Source organism: Vitis riparia, chromosome 19 (assembly GCF_004353265.1).
Source record: "Vitis riparia cultivar Riparia Gloire de Montpellier isolate 1030 chromosome 19, EGFV_Vit.rip_1.0, whole genome shotgun sequence".
NCBI lineage: Eukaryota > Viridiplantae > Streptophyta > Magnoliopsida > Vitales > Vitaceae > Vitis > Vitis riparia.
The window spans coordinates 6,649,896-6,674,629 of record NC_048449.1 but is presented as its reverse complement, the minus strand read 5'-3'; the positions used below and the strand labels follow the sequence as shown (position 1 = coordinate 6,674,629).

Here is a 24,734-nt window from a genome sequence, read left to right as displayed (position 1 = left end):
ATATATATATTTCATAATCATTTCTCAAATCATTTATGATATTATGTAAAATGGGGAATTAGGTCATTTGTTAACTGTATTTTAAAATAATTTTGAAAAACAATTTTTGATAATGATATTTAAAAATTGTTTTATAATATTTTATAAATTAAAAGTTTGTTTGGAAATCCCAAATGATACTTTTAATATTTTTAAATATATTTTAAAAAATAATTTTTATATCTAGCACTTTATTTTTAATCATTCTAATACTTCAACAAATGAAAACGATATAAAATAATTAAAAAATATCTCTAAAAATACATTTTTTTTCTTCTAAAAACTAGAAAATAATAAACTGTTTCTGGTTATCAACTGATGTTTTTTTGTTCTAAAAACAAAAAACCATTTAAAAAAATAATTACTAAACAAGCCCTTAAAACCCCAATGAGAGTAGAATTTGGTTTCATATTAATAATAATTTTTTTTTTAAGATTATTGTATAAAAAAAAATTGATCTAAACACCCGGAATTTACGGCCCGCAATATATGGTTTGCATCACAATAGAATAGAATAGAACCAGTTGCTATTATCAACTTAGTGATTAATTACTTCCAACTGAATTTGAAACAATTCCATGTTCATGATTCACAGTCAGAAAAATGAGTAACAAATTCAGATGGGTCTCGAGATGGGTTGACAAGTTTTTCTTTATAAAACCTCTGGAAAATAAAAAGTAGAGGGCACTTGAACACCCTCCATGATGAGACACTTTGAGCTCCCTTAAGAGCTTCATCGTTTTACATTGGATGCTCGGATGTCATCTATGATTTCCCCTTTTGATGTTTAAAGTTTGTTTGTTTGGTCTGCTTTTTTTTCTTTCTTGACTCAAATACCACTAAAATTTGCTTCCAATTTCCCCATTCCTCATGGCCTAAATCCAAACCGAAGATGTATATATAGAGCAACTTCATCATAATTAAGGTGAATCATGATTCGATTTTCTTAGTCAAGTCAATGTTGTAATTCGAAATCATTGGATCCAGTCTCATGATATTACTACTTACTGCAATTAGTGGTAAAGTTGAACACGACTTGGCTGAGTCGTGTCCAACTCTACCATTGCTTTGAGCCTTGGTTGATTGATGATGACCAGTCGATGGTGTACATTGGCTTAGCTTGAACCTTGATGAATAATAGCCAATTGATGATGTATATTGGTAGAGTAGTTGGGGAATCATCCTGGATAGACTCTTAAGCAATGTGTGACACACATTCTCCACACACCACTTGCGACTTCCACAGCCCCACGCAGCATCTTCTCACACCACACTGCTTTCTTTATCTCCACAACCACTATTTCCACCTTTATTTACTCCCTCTTGCGGTGGGTTTTCTCTTAGCCTCCCACACCCTTCAATGTCCACCTCCTTCCCACATCACAAGTACTACTCTCTAAGGTCTCCCAACAATGTCGGAAGACGCCACCATAGACGCTTCCCCGCCCTTGTCCACTGCTCAGCCACCTCCACTGCCAAGGCCAAGCACAAAGCTGACCAACTAGTCATTGTACCAAGACCCTTAACCCCACCCCCCATTACCAAAACCCCTGACCGCCCCTCGATCAAGGACCCGGATTTATTATCTACATGGCCTCATCGAGCTTGGGTGGCAAGCGGGTGCACCACCGTGCTCATTTCTTTATTGAAGTGTGCCACAGGTTCAGCCCATTCACATATATGGCTAGAACCTGTTTTGGCTGGCCTAATTGGCTATGTGCTTGCAGACCTTGGCTCAGGGGTTTACCATTGGGGCATTGATAACTATGGTGATGCCTCAACTCCTGTGTTTGGTTCTCAGATTGAAGCATTCCAGGGCCATCACAAGTGGCCCTGGACGATCACCCGCCGCCAGTTTGCCAACAATCTACACGCCCTGGCTCGTGTTGTCACCTTTACCGTGCTTCCTCTAGATCTTGTCTTCAATGATCCAGTTGTACATGGCTTTGTTTGGGTGTGCTCAGGCTGCATTATGTTCAGCCAGCAGTTCCATGCCTGGGCTCATGGCACAAAAAGCCGCCTCCCTCCGCTAGTGGTGGCGCTGCAAGATGCTGGACTGCTAGTGTCGAGATCACAGCATGCTGCCCACCATCATGCACCTTATAACAATAACTACTGTATTGTGAGCGGAGTTTGGAACGAGTTCTTGGATGAGAATAAGGTTTTTGAGGCCTTGGAGATGATCTTGTTCTTCCAGCTTGGTGTGCGGCCGAGGTCTTGGAGCGAGCCTAACTTTGGCTGGATCGAAGAGATTGAAACACCTTCACAAACTACAGTCTACTGATCATTTTTTTTTCTCCCTCTCCTTGCTAGAATTGCAGGGTTTGGGGACTATAAAAAAATTGCATTATGTATTTAATTTGGAGATTCATTCCTAAAAAGTGAATATGTATATGGTCATTGGCTGCACAACCAGGAGGAACACATTCATGCTATAATCACTCGATCCAGTTTAATGTTATATCTCCCGATCGCTTCCATCCTTTTCTCCATTTTCTTAGCAACCAAACAATTAAAGCTTTTCTATAAAGTTCGTTTCAGGGTTACTATTCACTGTTTCATTGTTTTGCCAGTCATCAAATGGAAGGGAATAACCATAGTTGGAACAGATGATAGCCGTGGAGAGATGCTTCGTGTTCTGACAATCACATCTTTAAAAAGACGAAACATTAGTTACAAGGAAAAAAGAGTGGTGGGGCGGGGTTGTGGGGTGGAACAAACACCCTTTTTTTTCCTTTCAGGTCCCCACATCAAATGTCTATATCACAAATGGGGTTTTTATTTTTATTTTTTGCATTTTTTCCTGATAAATAAACAAAAATACTGGATTCCAATGCTAGACCTATCCCATACACACCCTTTTACCAGACAATGCCCAGGGCAGAAAACATGGTGCTGAAAAATCAAATCTTGAGAATATCAGCTCCTACAGCAGAGAGTGAAGATGCACAGGGAAACCAGTACCGGCGTTTGCCATCTCTGTGACCATTATCAATCATTGCAAGACCTTCCTGCATCACCCAACAGAGTTTCATGAGCATCAATTAAAATGAATATTAGGACTGATTGATAATCAACGAAAATCTTACGTCCAATAAAGTTTCAAGGGCATCAGTGGCGCGCCCAGAGGGCCAGGAGAGCCGTCTTTCCACCTCTTCAACAGTAACAAAGCCTTGAGCCTGGAAGGAAGAGTAATTGCAACACAATTGTGACAATCATTATAGTGGAAATAGGGAAAGAACTAATGGTTTTGTTCTGTGTTTAATAGACCAGAGCTGATTATTTGGTTAAGGTCCCCAAGTTTGCCATAAATGAAAGTGCTCCATTTACATGTAGTAAAGCAAACAAGCTACCTTTACCACAGGTGAACTTCCCTACGCTCAGAATGAAATCTTTGTACACCTTAGCAAACTAGGCTAGTTCAGCAATAAAGTCATCCCAACTCACCACATATATGTGTATGTGTGCACACGTGTGAGAAAGCGAAGAGATAGACAGATAGACGGATGCTGAGCAAGGATGAGGTTTCACTAACCCATATGGTCATACCTACAACGTGCTGATATAAATCGCTGTACAATATGGGTCTTCACTCTTTACTAGGTTTTTTTATTCATCATTACCAATAACTGGTTGGCTATTAAAACAAGCATATTTAGGTTGACAGCATGGAACAAGTGCTCAGTCCATGGATTCCATGAGAAGACCTTAGAATATGGCCTACTTGGCTAATAAAACAAAGGTCTTTGCGTGCTTTTTGCAATTTTTTGCCCCATATCTTAGTGGTTAAATATGATAAGAAAGATAGATCCACTTCTTTATAGCTGATCCTCTCCAAGTGATCTCTCCAATGACACACATAGAGCAAATCTGACTCAGGCCAGTCCTATAATCTGGAACTAACATATGCATGGATTTTAAAAGTTTTAACAATGTCAGGCAAGCAATGGAGGAGAAGAAAAAATAGCAATAAGTTTTATATAAGAGAATATTGCATCAAGAAGTCTTAAGCGAAAAATTGAAAACAATCATAACCTGAGCCAGTTCTAGAATCGCATTATGGTCTTTGTTCAACTCTGTAGGGACAGACCTAACAAGCTTTCGCTTTCCAACAGATATCACCTCAAAACCACTACCCAATACCTGGAAAGGTTCAAGCACCGAATGTTAATACAGTGTATCATAACCATCAAGAAGACTGCTTAGGAGATGCATCCTGACTTTTATATTAAAGAAGTTCACTACTGATCATACCATGCAAACATTCCGTTTACTTCTGGCAAGCAATAGTAATGGCACCAATATATATTCAAAAAAATAATAATACTGAAAATAAAAGAAATCGAGTATAGATGTCAGCATTAGATGAAAGTCTTAATCATTGATAGATGCTCCAAGAAAGTCCTAATATCCATCCATAGATGTTTAATGGGAGAAGTTATCTTTTAATCTAGAAGAATGTTATAGAGGTGAGATTGATTGAATTGGTTAACTATTGACCAAGGAAATCCCTTGGGATGCATATGGCTTCTAGTTACCATCATTAAAAACTTATGATAAACAATATGATACGAAAATATAATATATTCTTTATGAATTCAAATACGTATTGACAATCCATATCTTAAGTGTATCAGACAACACAAATAGGATACATGATATGACATGCAATACAACGATATAATAATACATGCACCTTAAGCTATTTTTCATAGTTTTCTTAGAATAATCAAATTCAACATTTTTTTTTCTTAAAAGCATTATTAATTAAGTGTTTAAAATGTACTTTCAGGTTAAAAATTGATCATAAAAAGGATAAAATAATCATACATGAAAAGTTATATTCTTGTTGTTAAAGGCACATGAAATATTGAAAGCTCAACTAAATTTATTCTTACAATGGATATTAGGGAATTGCCATTTTAATTATTTGAACATTGAAACTAATGGCGATTTGTAAATAAAAATCTTTTATTTAATAAATTAGTTTTTCTTCTTTTAGTTTCAAGATTTCTTTTCCAGTGAGAAAGGAATGATGACAAAACACAAAAAATTAAAATTTTGGTGATAACGCATAAAAACATACATATCACAAACATATGTAAGTACATATTCCTAATCTCAATTTGGAACTAAAAATCATATCTAAATTTTCAAAAAGTTTATTTTAGTGGATTTTGCAACAAACCTATGCATTAATCTCATATTTTGTAAAATTGAACTTTTCAAAACTCTAGCGTTCCTTTTTGACATAGTTTAACTCTTTAAATCCTACCGCCTTTCACAAAATTGATTATACATTAGTAGATACTTTTATGCTTCCAATAAATATGTATTCCATATGTGTATGTGTATTTTTTCTTCTTATTTTTCATTATGTAAGAAAACTTAGGATACATGATATGATAAGATACAAGATACAGAAAAATAGAAAAATGAAACAGGATACATTTTATGAGTGAACAACCATGTCAATTACCTTTAATAGGGGAATGGCATCCTATATCAAATTATGGGATTAGCATGTTCTAAAACGTGCATAATTATAAAAGTTTTGTTTACCATTTCTTTTTTTTTCTTTTTTTGACCAAAACATTCTTGTGCGACACTGGTATCACATGCATATAGTTGAGATGTGGAGCAAGATGGGAGGCAAGATGATACTAGTCATTGTATGAGAGTTTTGATTTCCTTGGATGTGAAATTCCTTCACCTATTTAAGATTGCATATTCTTTTATTCCTTTTCCTAAGGGATGAAGATAAAAGAAACGTAGACACCTTATACTTATTTCTTTTTATATTTCTAACTAAACCCATTTTTTTTAATACTATTTGTGGGATTATCATGTAGATTGACAATAATTTCAGAAATTTATAAGATCAAAAGCCTAGGATCGGAATAAAATGTAAGTGAAATTTCTAATTCAACTTTAACTAAATGTTAGGAAATAAAATCTCAGATTCAATGCATTTTGGGATTTTATTTTCAGAAATATGATTTCCAACTCTTAATTTGGATACTGGCACACCAAACACACTCTTAAACTATATTTGCATGAATATGGGAAAGGTGCAGGGTCATAGACTATGTCTCTCATCCTTTAATTGATTTCCTCAAGACTTCTTAGTTTTAAGAACTTTGAATTAAGCAACACATCCTCACATCAGATGCCAAAACCCTACCACTACCCATGCAGATCTTAAGCATATACCAAGAATGCAAGGCATTTCAGAGCACTTGCTCCATAAACATAGGATGCTGTGAAACATTAGGACAAAGAATCAACTACAATACCTTCAGCTTACTTATGGCACGCAAGCAGTCATCTTCAGATACAGCTCCATGAGCACTTTTACGTCTCTGGCAAAGCAAATTGCACAGTTCCTGCAAGTCGATCAAACCTCCATTGTGAACTCTTGTCGCTAAGCATATGTCAACAATTTGCACACCTGTCTAGCCAAGTATACTCACAAACAAAAGTAAGTTTCATCTCTGAAATTGGGTTGATAAATATTTACAAAAAATAGAATCAATATTCCCTAAGAATCTTTAATTCAATATTCTTTTTTTTATGTATATCTTCAATTCAATATAAATACGAAAGTTTTATCTAAAAAAAAAGGACATTATTATTTGAAACTGTAGGAAGCATGAATACTAAATCAGCAGTTCTTCAGAGGTTGCAGCACACACAGGTGATGGTGTTTCAGTAAGATAATTGAAGGAGCATAAAGTTCTGCCATTTTTTTTCTTTTTCCTTGGGGAAGGGGTTGAGGTGGTATGCAAAGTACAGTACTTATCCAAATTTTTTTTTTTATATAGGTACTTATCAAAAAGATAAGGTAAGTATCTATCCAAATATATGATGTGGAGTCTGTGAGTGTGTAGGTATGCATATTTGCATGTAAGTACCCACACATTTTATCCATTCATATCAGGGGCTACAAAAAGCTATCACCCAGTTTCAATATGCAATAAAGATTCATTAATAATAGAAAATAGAGAAGATAAATGCAAAGAGGAATCTTAACCTACGCAACAAATTGATTCATAATTTATGTTCCAAATTCTAATCTAAGATCAGAATTTGGGTCAATTGTGCCCTTGCAACATCTCCTGGAGAACACAATAGCAGAATATTCTGCACACTTCTCCCCAATACAAAATTTCATTTGAACCGCACTGTGCAAGAATCATACTGACAACATGCATTAATTATAGCATGAAAAAGTAACACATGCATTCAAACTAGTCTCAGAATAATCAACAAAATAACATATATATTAAAGAAATGGCAGATCAGAGATCAGAGACTTCTTTGTAAATAAATTTCAAGAGTTGCACCATCAAGTAGATTGAAACCAACCAAGTTCATAATAGAAGTCACCAATTCCTAATAGCTCTGCCCAAAATCCCTTATTCGATGCCAAGGGGTCTACTCCTACTTTAGCACACATCTCATGGAACTGTGATCTGAAAGCAGGGTTCTTGCGAATGTCATTCTGCACCAACCATATCAACTTCAGTACAATTTCATATTTTCAACATCAAACAATGAAATATCATGATTTTTTATTTTTTATTTTTTTATAAGTAAAAGCAATTGTATTAAGAAAGCCGATGTATACAAGGCAACAAGGCCAAAAAGAAAAGGAATAGCAAAAAACCACCCCCTACTTACATCCTAACCAATCAATGAAATCGAAAATGGACCATTTTTTTTTTTTTTTTTGATAGATAAAAAGAGATGTATTCAACGAAAAGAGGAAGCACCAAAAACAGTACCCTCAAAGCATACAAGGAGTATACAAAAGCAACCCAAAGGCTCGAAACCCCTACTTAGAGCCTAACCAATCCAAAAAACTAACAAAAAACTATAGACACCCTAACCCAAGACCAAAGATTACATACAAAAGAATATTTCAATCTATGAAGCGAAAGCTCCTCATTCCCAAAAGCTAACAAGTTCCTTTCCTTCCAAACTAACCAAAAAATACATAAGGGGGTCATTTGCCAAGCCTTTTTACGAGTTTTCCCCACAAAAGCTCCATGCCACCCAAGAAGCGTTTCCTTCATTGAACACGAAAGAACCCAAGCCACACCAAATAGGGAGAAAACGAGATTCCACAAAACCCGCGTCTTTACACAATAAAGTAAAAGGTGATCCACCGTCTCTACTTCAGAGAGACATAGAAAACACCTGTTTGCCATAGAGTACCCCCTCCTCTGAACTTGCTCCAAAGTTAAGATTTTACCCCAAGAAGCCTCCCAAGCAAAGAAGGCTACCTTAGGAGGTGCCTTTACTCTCCAAATACTATTACAAGGGAACAAATGAGAGTCTCCGAGCACCGATATAGAATACAACGACTTGACTGAGAAATCACCACTCTTTGAAGCCGTCCAAACCACTCTATCTTCATCCTCTCTCTGCACCCCAAAAGCATTGATCTTGAGCATAAAACGCTCCACCATCTCAATCTCCCAATCATTGAACACCCTTGAGAAAAGAGGGGTCAAACCCTCCCCATCACTGTCTGGGTTCCAAACATCCGACATCCAAGCATCTTTAGACAAGGATATGGAATATAAAGAGGGGAATGACTCACAAAGAGGCTTAACTCCACACCACTTGTCCTTCCAAAATTTCACTCTCCGCCCATTACCCACTTGGTAGGCTAGTCTACTCTTCAGAAACAACCACTCATTTTTTATTGCTTTCCAAAGCCCAACACCATACCTCTCACTTACGGCCCGAGTGCACCGATCCCCCTCCTCCACACCATATTTTTGACTAATAACTTGCTTCCAAAAAGCCTCTCTTTCATTGGCATAACGCCAATTCCACTTACTTAAGAGAGCTCTATTCATCAAAGCTAAATTTCTCACACCCAACCCACCTTTCCTTTTTTCCAAGCAAACTAGATTCCACCTAACAAGGTGTGACCTCTGCACAAGAGCTCCCCCTCCTCACAGAAAATCCCTCTGAATCTTCTCCAATCTCAACCTAACTTTTCTAGGCAAATAAAAGAGAGACATGAAATATATAGGCCTGCTAGAGAGTGCTCCGAATTAGAGTGAGTCTCCTTCCTTTAGAAATATACTGTCTCTTCCACATTGCCAATCTTTTTCGAAACCGCTCTTCAACAACATCCCAAACCGCCTCTGATTTGAAGAAGGCCCCCAAAGGTTGACCCAAATAACAAGAAGGGAGACCACCCACTCTATAGCCTAACTCCAAAGCCAAATCCTCTATATCATGCACCCTCCCCACCGGGATCAACTCGCTCTTCTCCAAATTGATTCTCAACCCTGTACAAGCCTCAAACCACATGAGAGTCAGCTTAAAAAAGTCATCTGGTCCTAGGACTCCTCACAAAACACCAAAGTATCATCCGCGAATAACAAGTGCGAGATCAGATTCCCCTCACCACTCCTACCTCTCACCCTCCACCTAGATAAAAAAAACCCCATTAATAGCCCTTCTCAACAAACAACTAAACACCTCCATGGCTATCACAAACAAATAAGGGGATAAGGAGTCTCCTTGTCTCAATCCCCTCGAACTTTGGAAAAAATCGGAAGAAGAGCCATTTATTAGAACAGAAAATTTCACAATAGAAATGCACCATTCTATCCACTTTAACCATCTCTCCCCAAAGCCCCTTTTTTTAAGCACTGCCAACAAGAACTTCTAGCTTACATGATCATAAGCCTTCTCTATATCCAACTTATATAGCACACCCACTTGATTACTTTTCAACCTTGAATCCACTGCCTCATTTGCAATCAAAACTGCATCAAAAATTTGCCTACCGTCCACAAAGGCATTTTGAGACTCCGAAATCACTTTCCCCATAACCTTTTTAATTCTATTTGTCAACACCTTGGCCAACAACTTGTAGAGGCTTCCCACAAGGCTAATTGGCTTGAAATCTTTCAAATCTTCTGCCCCTCCCTTCTTTGGGGCTAAAACCAGGAAAGTAGCATTCAGAGACTTTACAAATCTGCCCCTCTCATGGAAATCTCTAAAAAAACCAATTAGTTCAACCTTCACCACATCCCAACAAAATGACCAAAAAGCCATGGTAAATCCATCCGGACCAGAGGCTTTATCCTTGCCTAAATCTGATAGAGCTACAAAGACCTCTTCTTCCGAAAAAGGAATCTCCAGCCCCTCAGCCTCACTTTTGTTTAACCCCAACAAAGACAGCCTTTCAATACTGGGACGCCACCCCTCTTCTTCTGAATAGAGCTTTTGGAACGCCCCCAGCACACTATTTTTTAAATTAATCTCCTCCAAATGCCAACAGCCATCTACTTTTAGCTTGGACAGCCAGTTTCTTCTACTATGAGCATTCGCCATCCTATGAAAAAAATTGATATTATTGTCCCCCTCCTTCAACCATAATTCCCTAGACTTCTGCCTCCTGGAAATTTCTTCCCTCAACACCCAAGACTTATAAGACTCTCTCGCCTCTTTTCTTGCTTCACACTCTTCCAGATTTAAAGCTGAGCATTTCTCCTTTTCATCCTAAAACGCAACCTGTCTGAGAGCTTTTCCCTTTTTATTCTCAATGAGACCAAACACTTCTTTATTTCAATTCTTCAAAATATCTTTTAAGGCTCTCAATTTTGCGTCGAAAATGGACCATGATGTACAATATACATACACCCTAATCCAATCTGAAAACATGTACAAAAAAAACCGTAAATAGCTTAATCTGCTAATTCGGTATCTTCAACTTCTACATTCATAGCATTACTTTATACTTTTGAAAATAGGGATTAGCAAACGGGCCACATACTAGTGCTTAATGAGGTCATTTAAATTTTCCTCCAAATCCCAACCTTCTACCTCCATTAGAATTCTTTTGAGGCTATAACATATTCTGCCTGTTTCATTATTCAAATTATTTTTTAATCTGACTTTCCCCAAACTCCCAAAACCAAAATCATCTATCATTCACACCAAAACTCATCCAAATAAACAAAAGGATTATTGCGCCAAGATGTTGATCAAAATTTTCAGACTCTCACCATTCACCAAGTCTAAAATTTGGGGCTCAATGTCTTACGGATCTGACCAATTTTTTACCAAGCTCCAATCCAATTATAATTCGATCCGATGAATTTTCAGCCTAGCGAATTAAAGCATCAAAATACCAAATTTCCACACTTTTTATTAAAAAATTTCCAAGTTCCAAACTTCCCCACTTAATTTCTGGAAATGTTTTCTAAATCCCATGGGAGAACAAATTCAATATGCGATTAAAACAAGCTACCAAAATTTCTAATATAATTAAAAATCAAAGGAAAAAAAAAAAACAACATCAGACATTACGAGGAAAAAAGACCTTGTGTTTGCGAGCAAAATCTTCCAACTGAGATCGAAACGTGGTGAGTTGCTCCTTCATGAGATCTGTTCGTATCTTCGCTACATTTTCTCCGAGCAACCGATACTGATCCTGCAAAAAAAAGGTAAAAATAAAAATTAATCATTAATACAAACAAATTAACAGCAAAGTGCAAAATATATATATATATATATATATATATATATATATATATATATATATATAACAAGGGATTGAAGGGAACCCTAGTGGCAGCAGCGGTCTGTAAACCGCCAATTCCAGGTCGTCGTCTCATCCTCGATTGCGATCGATTCGATCACGGAAGCGTCGATGAAGAAGCCCAACTTGACCAATCACAGAGCACAGCTTCAGCTTGTCTGCAGTGCGTTTGGGAAAGGAAAAAGAGGTCATCCCAATACGTATGCGAAGTAGATTATTCATTTTCTTTAAAACTTTTTTTCGGTGATAAATTTTATTTTTCTTCTTACCCTTAAAATAAAGACATTATTCTTGAAAAAATTAAAAAAATATCACGTAAAAGCAACGATTTAAATATCCCGATATATAGGGCAGATATGTCGAGGTACTGACATAATTTATCAAAAAATTTTGATAATTTTTCAGTATTTATCGATGTTTTACTGATTTTTTTATGGATATTTCTCGATATCTCAAATAAGTCAATGCAGATCAAAATTAAATAAATACCTTACATAAGTACTAAAGTTTAAAGTTTAAGGCACGAGTAGACTCAAATCATTTAAGCATACAATAAGGAATATATAAACTTTTTAAATTATATTTAATAAATAAAAATAAGAAATAAAAATAAATATTTTGTTTTTATTTATATTTGTTCTTAAGTAAAAATCAATTTAATAATCTCAATTCTAGATGCGTATAGGATTATAAAGTTAAAATAATAATTTATTTTCATTTCAATGTTAAATAAAAATGAGAATTAAAATAGAAAATAAATAAATAAATTATCAGTACATATAATTATTTTTTTTTATTTTTTTTTTAAAAAAGACTCATAGTTTAAAATAATTTTTTATTTTCATTTTAAAAATTGATTGAGAGTTTTTTTTTTTCTAAATAATAAAACATATTTTGATGGTGTGATTTAAAAGTAAAATTATTTATTAAAAATAATTTTTAAAAAAGAAAGTAAAATAGAAGATTGTTTTTCTGATTTTTGTTATCAGCGAAAATAAATTTTAAATCAAGTCAAACTTTGTATTGAATATATTAATAAGTGTAATAATTTTAAAAAAATAATTTAAAACTCAATATATATAAAAATCATAGACATAATCGATGATTTAAATTTTTTTCATAAATCTTATAATTCTTAAGAGTAATTTGAAATTCAAAAAATTGATTTATTAAGTATAAATTAAATAAAATAATTTAGACGTAATTGAGTAATAAATGTATGCAAATAATATAAAATTTTGGCTCATTTATACCTTAAAAAAAATTCTGTTTGTTTTATATTCATTTCAAATAGAATAGCCTTAACAATTATTAATTTTGAATAATTATTATTTATTTTAATAAAATAAATTAATTATGCTTTTATGATATGTTAATATCCTTATTTTATAATATTCATAAAATCAAATAAATAATATTAGAAGTTATTAATTTTGAATTATTATTATTTATTTTTAACAAAATAAATCAATCAATGTTAATAAATATACTTTTATAACATTTATAAAAAAATATATAATTTATGATTTTATTATATTATTAATATTCATATTTTTTTTATTAAAAACTATTTATTTTTAATTTATTTGTAATTAAAAATTTATTTTTATTTTTAATAAGCCATGAATTAAATTAAATTTACATTATATAAATTAAATCTATAATTTGTGTTTTTACAAAATCAAAATAAAAAATTATTTTTGAAAACAACTTATCTAAAAATGTATTTAGCTTTTTAATTTTTGAAAAGTATTTTTAAAATGACTTGCATTAAAAAAATCAAAATATCTCGGATAAATTGAAATCCCAAGTTTTCATTTCCATTGAAATAACTTGAAAAAACATTCCCACTCCCAATTCCCAAGTCTTTCAGAAAAAGCCACCCAGGCTCATCCCCCTCAAGAGGGTTGTGTAATCATCCTACACAAGTGATGGGCAAAGAACTAGTGATTGGGTGAAGATCATTGCTGTAATCATAAGCATCTTCATCGTTCACTGAAATGAGAGTAAGCCATTTTTAGAATTGAAGAGACCTTTATGGGATGCTTGGTGCCACATAAATTCTCCTGTAAATGCACTCAATATATCCCTATGACCCAAAGCCTGGGATGAAAGCCATAACAGGGGCTTTGTCATGCCAGAACTGCATTCCTGCTATATGAGCAAAGGCCCAGATAAGTATGCACACACTGGAGTTGATACTTGTACACCAAAGGATGAACACAATCTAACTATGGTGAAGTGATCCTTGCTTTTAATCAATATCAGTATCACACCATTAAGCAATACCCTATGTATTTTGAATTCATCTACTTAAAAAAAATGATGTAATATGTTACAAAGACAACCACAAAATGGAGAAGTATTAAAGCTCAGGAATTCTAGCTTGGATGTTTTTGTTTGATATATTATTTTCAACTGCTATCTGAGTCGAAAAGAGCTTGTGAGTCAAAAAAAGAGAAAAGTGTACCTGTTTCATCTTCAGTTTCTTGGTGATTCCTGTTTCACTTTATCATTTGCTAACTAAATTATGTCGATATCCCTGTAGCCTCCTTTGGTATCAAAAATAGGAAAGCAATTGGGATGAAAGTGCAGAGGACTTGAATCACCATGCCCAGAAGAAGGTTGTCAAAAGAACCCGAAGAGATGTTTAGAACTGAAGCCAACCCAGCACCCATAAATGATCCGATGGTGGCCCCAAGATTGTTTATTGACATGAACAGGGCAAATAAAGTCCCTTCAATACCGGGCGGGCATAGCCGTCCAGATAATATGAGGAATGGCATAAACCTGCAGTTGCATGAAGAACAATCCAGATTCATAAGAAAAAAATAAAGGAGGATTCACCATCTATTTTCTGAAACATGCTTGTTTGTCAAAGCATGCATGCCCAGATGAAGGATTGCTGGATCTACACGTATTTTAAGCTCGAGTATGTATGCATGAACTCAAACATAGAATGCTTATGTTTCGACCAAAATAAATTAGCTGAAGAAAATAGGAGACTGAGAAAAAACCCGCATACTTGAATTGATGGATGGCATCATGAAAAGCAGAACCACATAGCACCATGATCTTATCCGATATGCCAAATACAACATTTGTTCGAGCCACTAAAGCAATATTTAGAAGACTCATGAAAGAATAACCAACATGAGCCAACCTGCATCATGTTTTGTAAATCCGGATTGTACCGCCATTAGAGAATTACCAACAAAACAAATTTATCAGAGAAATATAAACTAAACTACTTACATCAGAATTCTTCTTAGTCTCATCTTCTTCAAGTAATGATTATAAGTGAATGTTCCAAGCATGAGGCCTAACCACCCAACAACACGTACAGTCCCCAGAAATGATGCTTCCAAGTTCAAGAACTCTGTCTGGTAATAGAACATGACAGTTGAAAGGTTTGGAACAGAAACATGTGCTAGGAAAAACCACGCCATTGGTCTGGCATTCCCAGAATGAAGGAGAACAAAAGGTAACCATATGATTAGAAAGAAAACAAATCAATAGGAAAGAAAAAAGACAAATATATATATATAGGGTATCAGCCAGAAGAGATCCATGGACAACTACCATTGGTGGACAGGCACGTTTAGGATGCATCTCCACCAGGTAGATCTTTGCCAAAGCTTGATCCTCTAAGATGATTTGACTACTCATTCTACAGACTGACACTGTATCTGCTTGAGTGATCATCATCATAGCAATGGGCCACCTTAACTATCATAGAGCTCCTAGAGAGGGACCCCATGACTAGTGACTTTAGAATACCATAGGATCAACTAGCTGGTACCATAAAGTTTCTCAGTAGTTACCTCAAAATGATTGGCTGTCTAAAAGCAGAGTACAAACTACAAGCGGCCATTTTCAGAGTGTGGAACCACTGTAACGCCAATGATCCATCTTTTTCTGAGATCTGGGATTTACTTTTAATGACCGCTCTCTTCTTTTTGTTTGTTCGTCTCTTCTTTCTCCTCGAAGTACTAATTCTGGACCTTTCAGAATTGGAAGAATCTTCATCAAGAACATTATTGTCTCCATTCACTATCTGGGAGCTTCCTGAATTAGAAAGCTCGGGCAAAAATTTACTGCCTAAAGGATTCTCCTTGACCAAACCACATGATAATAGCTGTATGGATGGAAGTAAAGAGAATAAAAGAAATATTTGACCTATTTCTATGTTAGTTAATGCATATCCTCCCAACAAACTCCCACATATTCCTCCAATAGCCATTGCCAACCAAGATAGTGACTGGAGGTCTCCAGTAAATGCAGCCCTGATCAAAGGAGAGTTGTAAAATCTCATGTTATATTCTTCAGATGACAATACAAAAATAAACCAATAATAGAAAATAAGCACATTGTATTACAAACTTGGATCAAACACACATGTAATCCATGATGCAGATCCATTCAACAAGGATAGACTCAAATCCAAAATATAGTCATCTCTTCTAGGATGGGAGATGTCAATATTCTACCATTCTGAATTTGATGGAGTAAATTATTTTGAAGATTCCCAAGGTAGGCAAATAAAAATCACAGTGCCATTAGATTTTATACCATTACATGTGAACTTTCATGCACAGAATCAATTCAAATTTATAAACCTACCTTTCAAATCTTACTGCCTCTGCAATCATTGCATCAACCACAACATCTGCCATGGCTGAGCCAAGGTTCTGCACTGTTAAGGAGATCATGAGGTGCACTTTGGAATCCATTAGGGGTGCATTTAGGCCTAAAACGAGCCATGGAAAAAGAGAGAATATGGATGCAACCACCAAGTATGGAATCCTTTTTCTTCCTCCAATTGGAATACAGTCGGACAAAATTCTGCATGTAAGATATGCATTCAAATTTAACAAAATAATAATAATAATAATAATAATAATAATAATAAAAGAAAGAATAAAATACACTTTAAAAAGAAAGCGTAGCTTTGACATTTTGGGCCCCGGCAGCTTATCAGTTAGGTAGAATAAAAGTTTCAGTTATTTAGCTATGTTTCGTCACTGCTAAACATAGGTTTTCATGTACCAGCATCAATGCCTTCTGTTGTGTTTCATGCAGAGTTTGACACAGGTCAATGTTCTTACCCATCACATCCAAAGGAGAGTTAGTTAAGTCTTTTTCTTTTCCCTCTCAAGACATAACATCATGCACTTGTTATCAGTTTCTTTTCTTTGTGCAGAATGATTTCATTTTAAATTATAATCATGTCCTGAAATACTATGGACACCAAGATGAATGGTAACACGTGGAGCAATGAAACAAACCTTTGTTTATTTTTCATTGTAATTACCAATACCATTATAAAATATTAAGACTTCAACTTACTTGAATATATTTGCATTAGTTCATGCACAGTCATTATACAACAGCCCTTGGAGTTGCTAAACAGAAGACTCGTTTTTGTTTATGACACCAATGCACACATATAAAAAAAAATAGACAAAAAAGAGCACAAGATAAATAAATGCATACCCATATAATGGTTTTATGCTCCATGGGAAGATTGCTATTGAATACACAAATTGAGAGGCTGAGGGTGACAACTTAAGCCTGTCTTTTAGCTGGTAGGAAACTGCTGTCCATACAAAAGTTCTGAAACCCTACATTCACATATTCATGATAAAAGATAAGTAAATAGAATGAAAATTAAAAAAGAAAAAAATACTGTTGCATTGGGGCCCAAATGCCACCAACACACATAAAAAAATGTTCAGCATAACATAACCAGCCATTTAAGTTTCAATACTTACATTCAGTATTATAGCTCATCTTAAACTTTAAAATATGAATTCCAATTTCTCCCAATCATTTGGTGTGCTAGTCATAATTTAGCAATCGCAAAACTCCATTTGGGAGAACAAGGCTGCAGGCATTTCCAGGTGGCTAAAAATAATCAACACTAGCTCTGTAATTTTAACAACTTACATTATCCTATTGAGATTAAAGAATTTTCTCCATGAATTAACTCTAAATAATTTGATTTTGCAAGGCCCCACTATATATTTTTCAAGTAACGCATCTTTAAATATTATGCCTTTAGAACAAATGATACCAATGAATGTTCCTGTTGGCATAGGTTCAAAACAGACTAGTAATTAATGATTATAAGGTGGAACAAAATCATGAAAAAGTATCTATTTTCTCTTGAATAGTCAAAAACTACTAGTGACAAAATTAAGGAACAATTAATTAGATATACCCTTTGGGAATTTCCAACTGAAGAAGGTTCTATCTTCTTGTTTAATGCCAAAGGTGTGCCCTCTAAAAGAGATTGGATACAAGAGGAGAAGCCAATCAAAAGATATGGGTGCAGATGAGCTTGCTTCACACCAAAACTGTTCTTCTATATCATGTTTCCAGGGAAACAAAATTATACCTTGGTTTCCATAATTGCACCCATTGAGGGGAGTATCATCATATCCCTCCATCTTGTAATTACCTCATAGAACTTAAGGGTTTGCTTGGCAACATTTACTAAAATCAACTCCTTGTTTTTAGGAATAAAATTCTGTTAGGGAAACCAATTATGAAAAACTGCCATATTCTACGTGTTACAGAGCAAGATGGTGTGAAAAACAAGTGAAATTTGTTCTTAGAATGACTTTATTCTCTGTGTTTCCTTGATTCTTAGAATAATCTACAAAAAACAAGTGAATACATCTAAAATTTGTTCTAAAAAATCACCATGTTTTGAGAACAAATTCTAAAAAAACCATCTTCAGTAAAAAAATTTCCAAACATGTTTTTTAAGTTGATAAAACTATTTTATGTTTTAAAGAACAAAAAACTGTTTTTTAAAATCAGTTCCCAAACAAACTCCAAGGCATTCTTCTTTTTCTTTGATGTAGTGATCATGGATGGTTACCTTGGGAAATAAAAACAATGGAGCATAGAACCCAGCTAAAGACATTTTTCCTTTCTAATAGATATCACAAGATTGCAAATCAACCTAAAATCATAACACAAGCAAAGCATAGTTATTGGATATCTCTTTCCTAGAGTGAATCCTTCTTCCCATCCCTAAACGTCCCAACTTAAAATAAGAATGCATGCAAAGCATAGTTACTGTATATTATTTTCCTAGCTGCAACTTATGGGATACCTCTAAGAAAATTCTCTGAAAACCCATCTAAAATAATGGTTTCACAGCAATGAAATGACATGAAATCTTAAGGATTAGTACATGGGTGCCAACAAGGCAAACAGGACTGTTATTCAGATCTTTAAGGATTCAGTCTGTCTCAAATACCATTACACCTATAATATGTCCATGATTAAGATTAAACAGTTCCATCTAAGTGAACTGTGTTTTATACAGTCATTTGGTTGTGGCAGCAATAATCATAACCATTTCACTACTAACCAAATTCATCACAGACAGGAACAATCCAGCAAGTCATGAAACTCATCAAAGAGCATAATTCAGCAACTTCCACCTTTAAGTTCATTCCCTCTATACAAATTGAGCTCAATGCACAAAGCTAGAGACATAAGACCTCCCATTTTATAACATTTTCAATACAAATTCTCACAAAACCCAAACCAAACATGAAGTCTTCCCCACATAATCACCCTCAAAACCCTCTAAAACCATAAATCCCAAACCTAGAAATCCAAACTACTAAATCCCCATACGGTCACCCTCAAATGTCTCTGCTACTTTTCAAACCCGTAAAGCCGAAAGAACTAATACCCAGATAATCACTCCCAAAAGTCTCCAAAACTACAAACCTTCCCAAAACCAGAGACCCAAATTAACAAATCCTCAAATGTAGGATCCAAAAACCAAAAACCCTCAACACCCAGCAACCAACAAGCTTCAATTCCCAGGAACATGAGACCCATCAACAAAACCATATTCATACATACACGCAAATAAAAAAGAAGCAAAACTAGATAAAGGGAGGATTGAAAAACCTACCTGGGTGAAGTAAATCAAGCAGATAAGCCAGAGGAATGAAAACCCAAATGATTTTCGTAGTTGTTTTAGCCATTCTATCATTGTTGAAATTCACCAACCTCCAACTCCTCTCCCTCCTCTCTCTCTCTCTCTCTCTCTCTCTCTCTCGCTACACGCCCGCATATATAGTTCCGACTTAGAAGCAAATTCAATATTTTCTCCCGTTTTTAACGGTTTTCCCTCTTCAGTCTTCACGTCTCCATTTTGACTTTCCTCTACAATCCTTTCCCCTAGAGTCCATAATCCTGTTGAGTCCCCTGCGACCACTTGGCATGCTCTAGGGCCTTTCAGTCACTTCACCCAGGATTTGGTGGGAGCCGTTTGGTTTGGGCAGCATTTAACCCTTACGATCGGGCCACGTCAACACTTCGTCCAAAAAAGATACCAGGTGGTTGTGGTTGCTGCCGTACGTGATCATTTTAGTACCTTGTGAGTTTAATACGGGAGTGCTTGACGTGTGGCGAGCAATAAAATTGTTACACGTAATCAGCACATTACAATCGTACCGCGGCTTCTTATTTTTTATTCTGTTATCTAAATACACGTGTGATGTGATGAAATTTCAAACTCCGGGATATACTTAGCCCAGATCGTGAGAGATGAATGAAATTAATTATAATTTTGTTATCTTTAATTCTCATCATCTTTTGGTTTTTTTGATTTACGAAGATATCTTTTAATAATTTGGATTGATATAAACAACGTTTAAAACGTTCAAATATATCTTCGATATATTCTCTATATACCTAATATTTATAAATCTTTTCACAAAATTCGAAATGATATATCTATCGATCTGTATTTTATTCTAATTATTATTTTTATTTTATTTTATTTTATTTATTATCAAAATATAAAAACATAATTTTGTTAACATGTATTTTTTTATATAATTTATATATATATTTTTAAATTATATATATATTATTTATTTGATATTATTAAATACATTTAAATTAAAATATATCATAATTTTAATATTAAATATATTTTAAAATTACACATATTATTATAAATATATATATATATATATATATATATATATAATACAGTTTAATAATAAATATACACTTATAAAATTTATAATTTTAATGGAAGTAACGGATATTATTATAAACAAATTATATATATATATATATAAATGTGTACTTTTACTTCTTATATAATTTTTAAAAAAAAAATCTTAATATTTCATGATTTTTACATCATCGATGTTTTGACATCGGTAAAATTGAAACACCAATATATCATTGGCTATCAATATTTTCATCCTTAGTTAAAGACCAATTACAACAACTATGATTTAGATTTCACATTTTTTCTAATTTCAAAAACAAAAAACTGTTTTAAAGAAATCTATTTTAAAGAACAATTACTTTTGCTGGAAGCCAATTTAATTGAAAGCATCACCTCCCTGTTGAAATGTTGAAACCTGAGTTGAAGTCCAAATGAAGATTCATATTTGAATGGTAAACAAGTTCAGTATGGCATCCATAATCTGAATAAGGTCGGCCTCCTTGTTCTATTTCTCCTTCCAATTAAACCAAGTACATAGTCTGAAATGTACATCAAGTTTACATCATTCAAACACAGAACAGTGGAGCATTTGCTGGCCGATAAACAAAGGGCCTGATGGTGTGAGAATAGCCTGATGGTCGACTGTAAGTGAACTTGATGCCTGAGGTACCATCTCCCAGATGGGTGCAGTGCTCATGGAAGCTGCTGATGGGCCTGGCCAGGCATGCATCCCACCTGTCACTCTCTGGCATCGTCTCTGCCACTCTGTATATTCCCTTTGTGTCAGTGAAGGCCTGATAATTTAGAACTTCCCCGGACTTCGTTATGCACAGAACAGCTACCTCAGCACCTGCACCAGCACAACTAGATATTCAGTAAGCTCTCCAAACTATTTGTAATGGTCTACTCCTCCCTATATAGATATTATCTGCTTGGAGCCTACTGACCCCTCACAGTTTTGAACCCGTCTACATGGTTAAGAGAACTTATCCTTAACTGATTCAAAGCATTACAAAATGAAACAGGACTAAGCCCCAAATCACGAAGAGGAAACCTCTAGTGAGCTCCTCTAATACTCTCAACCATTGTCATAGGAAGTGTAAGAAATTCAGTTGTGTGGCAGCCTGACGCTTCAGAGAGTTGTAAACCGATTTTAAACAGTTTGACAGTGTTTTACTTGGCATCAAACAGGCAGTAGTATAATGAGATGCATAAAGTCATTACTGCACAGGGTGGCATGTATATAATCAGCACCATGTGTGTGTTTATGCAAGGTGGTAAACAGTCTTATCAAGCACAACAGCCTGTGCTAATGGAGATTCTATACATCGAATAGGGTGGATAATCTTGAAGCTGAAATATGGATAACACGGGCATATTTCCCTCTTAACCAGAAGGTGCAAACCCCAAAGAAAGGGAGATTCATTTCCTTGCATAAATTGCTCATATCTGTGACAATGCACAAAGGCTCTCTTCCCTAGTCTAATGAAAGACAATAATAATTTTCATATAGCAAGGCTATTGTTTAGGTGTGAATAACCTTCTAAAATTTGGTTTATGTAAAAAACAAAACCAATAAGTGAAGGTAGATCTGAGTAAAAACTGTGATGCTTTAACCCGTAATCATGGGCTGCAAACATAAAATACTGCAACCAAGCCAATTCTAAGGATTCTAACCCTATGTTTGGTTATTGGAAAAATTGAGGGAAAAAGTGAAAATAAAGAAAATAAAGAAGAAAAATACAAGAAAATAAAAAGACGAGTAAAAAATAAATTTCAAATCAACAAATTATTTTCACATGCTTCCACAAACTTATTCCACTTTTTTTTCCTCTTTTATATAAAAATTAAATAATTTGAAAATGTATAAATTTGTAACTAATTTTCATCATGTTTGGTTTTCTTTTGCATTTTCCATGATAAACCAAACAAGAGAAAATCATTTCCCTCATTCCTTCGTATTTTCCAGGAACCAACCATAGCCTAAAGCTACCAACAGCATGAGATGGAGCTTGAGGATTGAACTTTGCTTCGTGTTAAAAGTCAATCACTCAAGAAGGTAAATTTATTGTCTTAAATGGTAAGTGGAACACCTGCAACTTTGCCAATCGGTTCAGGCTAATTTGTGTTTTCAAATGCATTTGCAGGTTCTAGCGGTATTAAGCCATTAAAGAGGCAGGGACTACCAAAACCGTGATCATGAAAGTAAACAAAATAAGGACATTTTGGCAAGAGGAGGCAAATACAGATAGTTAAAAGAATAAATCTGATCCTAGAAATCATTCAATCCCATAAATGATCGAAATGTGATAGAAGGAATAAAAACCTTGAGCAGAACCCAACCTCAGAATAACAGCAGGCCCAATGAAAGCAAGATTTTAGCACGTCACCGGTCACTTTCACAACTATCATAAAGATAGACAAAGTTTAAGAACACCACTATTTGTCATCAGACAAATCATGCAAAATTGGCCTACACATGTGCTCTTTCCCAAATCAAAACAAAAGATACTATACAATAGATGATTGGAAGGAAAGTCCCTTCTAATCATGGAAGAACCACAACCAACAAGACCCTGGACCAAGAAACCCCAATGCTATCAAACTACAGCCAACAGAACCATTTTTAGCCTATAAATTGGAAGCTCCTCTCTTCCAAACACCCCCTTATTCTTCTCCATTCAGAAAGACAAAGAGGTGTAATCATTATAAACATGGAGTCATCACACCAATCAACAGCAGTATGCAATTTCACAATCACTTCACATAATCCAAATCAATCTAATCTGATCTAAGAAACCCCATAAACAAAGCCCATAAAACCATTTCCATACGAAACCTCCAACAGATTGGAAATAACAACAACAACAACAACAACAAGACTCCAAGAGAAACCCTAGATTTTTTTTTTTTCTTTTGCAAGACAAAATCAAAGGGCCAAACCAGAAATTTCAATGAACAAACATTCATAAGCAGAGAGGAGAAGAAATCAATCTTCCAAAAATGCACGCTATGCATAATCATAATAAACAACAAAAACATAGATAAAGCAACCTAATCATCCCCATGAAGAGCTATGAACTTTCTCCAGTCTTTTTCCACAATCTGCATCAACTAATCAAATTACAAACACTATTAAGCCCATAAACACCCTTCTATCTACCACCATCGACATAAGAGAAAACAAAAAAACAATAATAAGAAAGGGGGAAAACCCAAAAAGAAGTGAAGAATTTTGCTGATTTTAACAGCAAACTATGAAGTATTACAAATCAAAAACAAAAACCCAACTTCGAAATTTGGCTGAACAAAAAGCTAATCATAAGAGAAAAGAGGACTTGATAGAAACAAACCCCATTTAAAAATAAAAAATAAAAATAAAAACGATTTTAATGATTTCAACAGTGGCCCATGAAGATTTAAAACAAAAAGATCACCAAAGACCCAACTCACAAATTTGAGTGAAGGAAAAGCTAATCATGAGAAAAAGAAAATAAAAAGAGTACTGAGAGAAAATTGATACCAAGACCGACCCATGAAGAATTACAGTCAAAATAAAAAGCACCCACAGAATTTGAGAAAACAAGAAGCTAATCACAAAGAAGAGCGAAAATAAGTAAAACAAAAAAAAAGGGGGGTGACCTCAGCACCTTCCAAGATATGGTCTTCAGGGCCAATAGAAGAGTCCCCACAAACATCACAGACAACTCTGCCATGGATTTCACCGGTCCAAGCTCTCACACAGGAAAAGAACATCGTCATCATGACAAACAGGGTCAGCACCATCACCACTTTCCTCTTCCTCTGTGCCTCCATTTGCTGAATGTTCACTGACTCCACAGTGCTTTTCTCGACACATTTATATGGAGGTGTTGCTGGATCTGCGTTCTGGGTCCGTTTGTGATGGGTGGGTCATCCATTTTCTTTTTTCTAACCAATTAGGAAAAAAAAATAAAAAATTGCATGGTATTGACATGGCCGATTCAAACCGTATAATGAAATGTCGGCTGCCAAACAAGACTTCAAAATGATAAAATATATACATAAAATAATGAGATTAGAAACCAAGCAAACATGATTATTTGATTGATCATACATTTTGGATATCAAAAATATATA

The 24,734-nt window shown here is 34.8% G+C and overlaps 4 protein-coding genes across 6 annotated transcripts; 1 reads left to right on the top strand and 3 right to left on the bottom strand.

Annotated features, from left to right (window-relative positions):
* Window positions 1-1,353: 1,353 nt before the first annotated feature.
* LOC117909006 (fatty acid desaturase 4, chloroplastic) lies at window positions 1,354-2,519 on the top strand. Its single transcript, XM_034822906.1, has one exon. The coding sequence runs from the start codon at window positions 1,400-1,402 to the stop codon at window positions 2,321-2,323; it is 924 nt and encodes a 307-aa protein (XP_034678797.1). The 5' UTR covers window positions 1,354-1,399; the 3' UTR covers window positions 2,324-2,519.
* Window positions 2,520-2,658: 139 nt separating this feature from the next.
* LOC117909007 (vacuolar protein sorting-associated protein 22 homolog 1) lies at window positions 2,659-11,816 on the bottom strand. The gene is made up of 7 exons (XM_034822907.1): window positions 11,640-11,816; window positions 11,396-11,506; window positions 7,408-7,543; window positions 6,336-6,490; window positions 4,075-4,182; window positions 3,129-3,218; window positions 2,659-3,050 (listed from the first exon to the last, which is right to left on the bottom strand). The coding sequence occupies exons 1-7, from the start codon at window positions 11,688-11,690 to the stop codon at window positions 2,943-2,945; spliced, it is 759 nt and encodes a 252-aa protein (XP_034678798.1). The 5' UTR covers window positions 11,691-11,816; the 3' UTR covers window positions 2,659-2,942.
* A 1,809-nt stretch (window positions 11,817-13,625) lies between these two features.
* Window positions 13,626-19,853, bottom strand: LOC117908416 (probable folate-biopterin transporter 4). Of its 3 annotated transcripts, none has more exons than XR_004650190.1 (8): window positions 19,560-19,853; window positions 17,111-17,238; window positions 16,238-16,459; window positions 15,439-15,900; window positions 14,870-15,067; window positions 14,640-14,777; window positions 14,085-14,404; window positions 13,626-13,768 (listed from the first exon to the last, which is right to left on the bottom strand). XR_004650190.1 is itself a non-coding variant. In XM_034821996.1 (7 exons), exons 1-7 carry the CDS (start codon window positions 19,638-19,640, stop codon window positions 14,143-14,145), a joined length of 1,491 nt encoding a protein of 496 aa, XP_034677887.1. In that variant the 5' UTR covers window positions 19,641-19,852; the 3' UTR covers window positions 13,832-14,142. The 3 variants fall into 3 exon arrangements, 1 of the variants encoding a protein (XP_034677887.1); XR_004650189.1 differs by having other exon boundaries at window positions 13,626-13,765; XM_034821996.1 differs by lacking the exon at window positions 13,626-13,768 and having other exon boundaries at window positions 13,832-14,404; window positions 19,560-19,852.
* A 1,182-nt stretch (window positions 19,854-21,035) lies between these two features.
* On the bottom strand, window positions 21,036-24,505 carry LOC117908412. Its single transcript, XM_034821993.1, has 2 exons — window positions 24,266-24,505; window positions 21,036-21,465 (listed from the first exon to the last, which is right to left on the bottom strand). The coding sequence occupies exons 1-2, from the start codon at window positions 24,429-24,431 to the stop codon at window positions 21,182-21,184; spliced, it is 450 nt and encodes a 149-aa protein (XP_034677884.1). The 5' UTR covers window positions 24,432-24,505; the 3' UTR covers window positions 21,036-21,181.
* Between the last annotated feature and the right edge of the window lie 229 nt (window positions 24,506-24,734).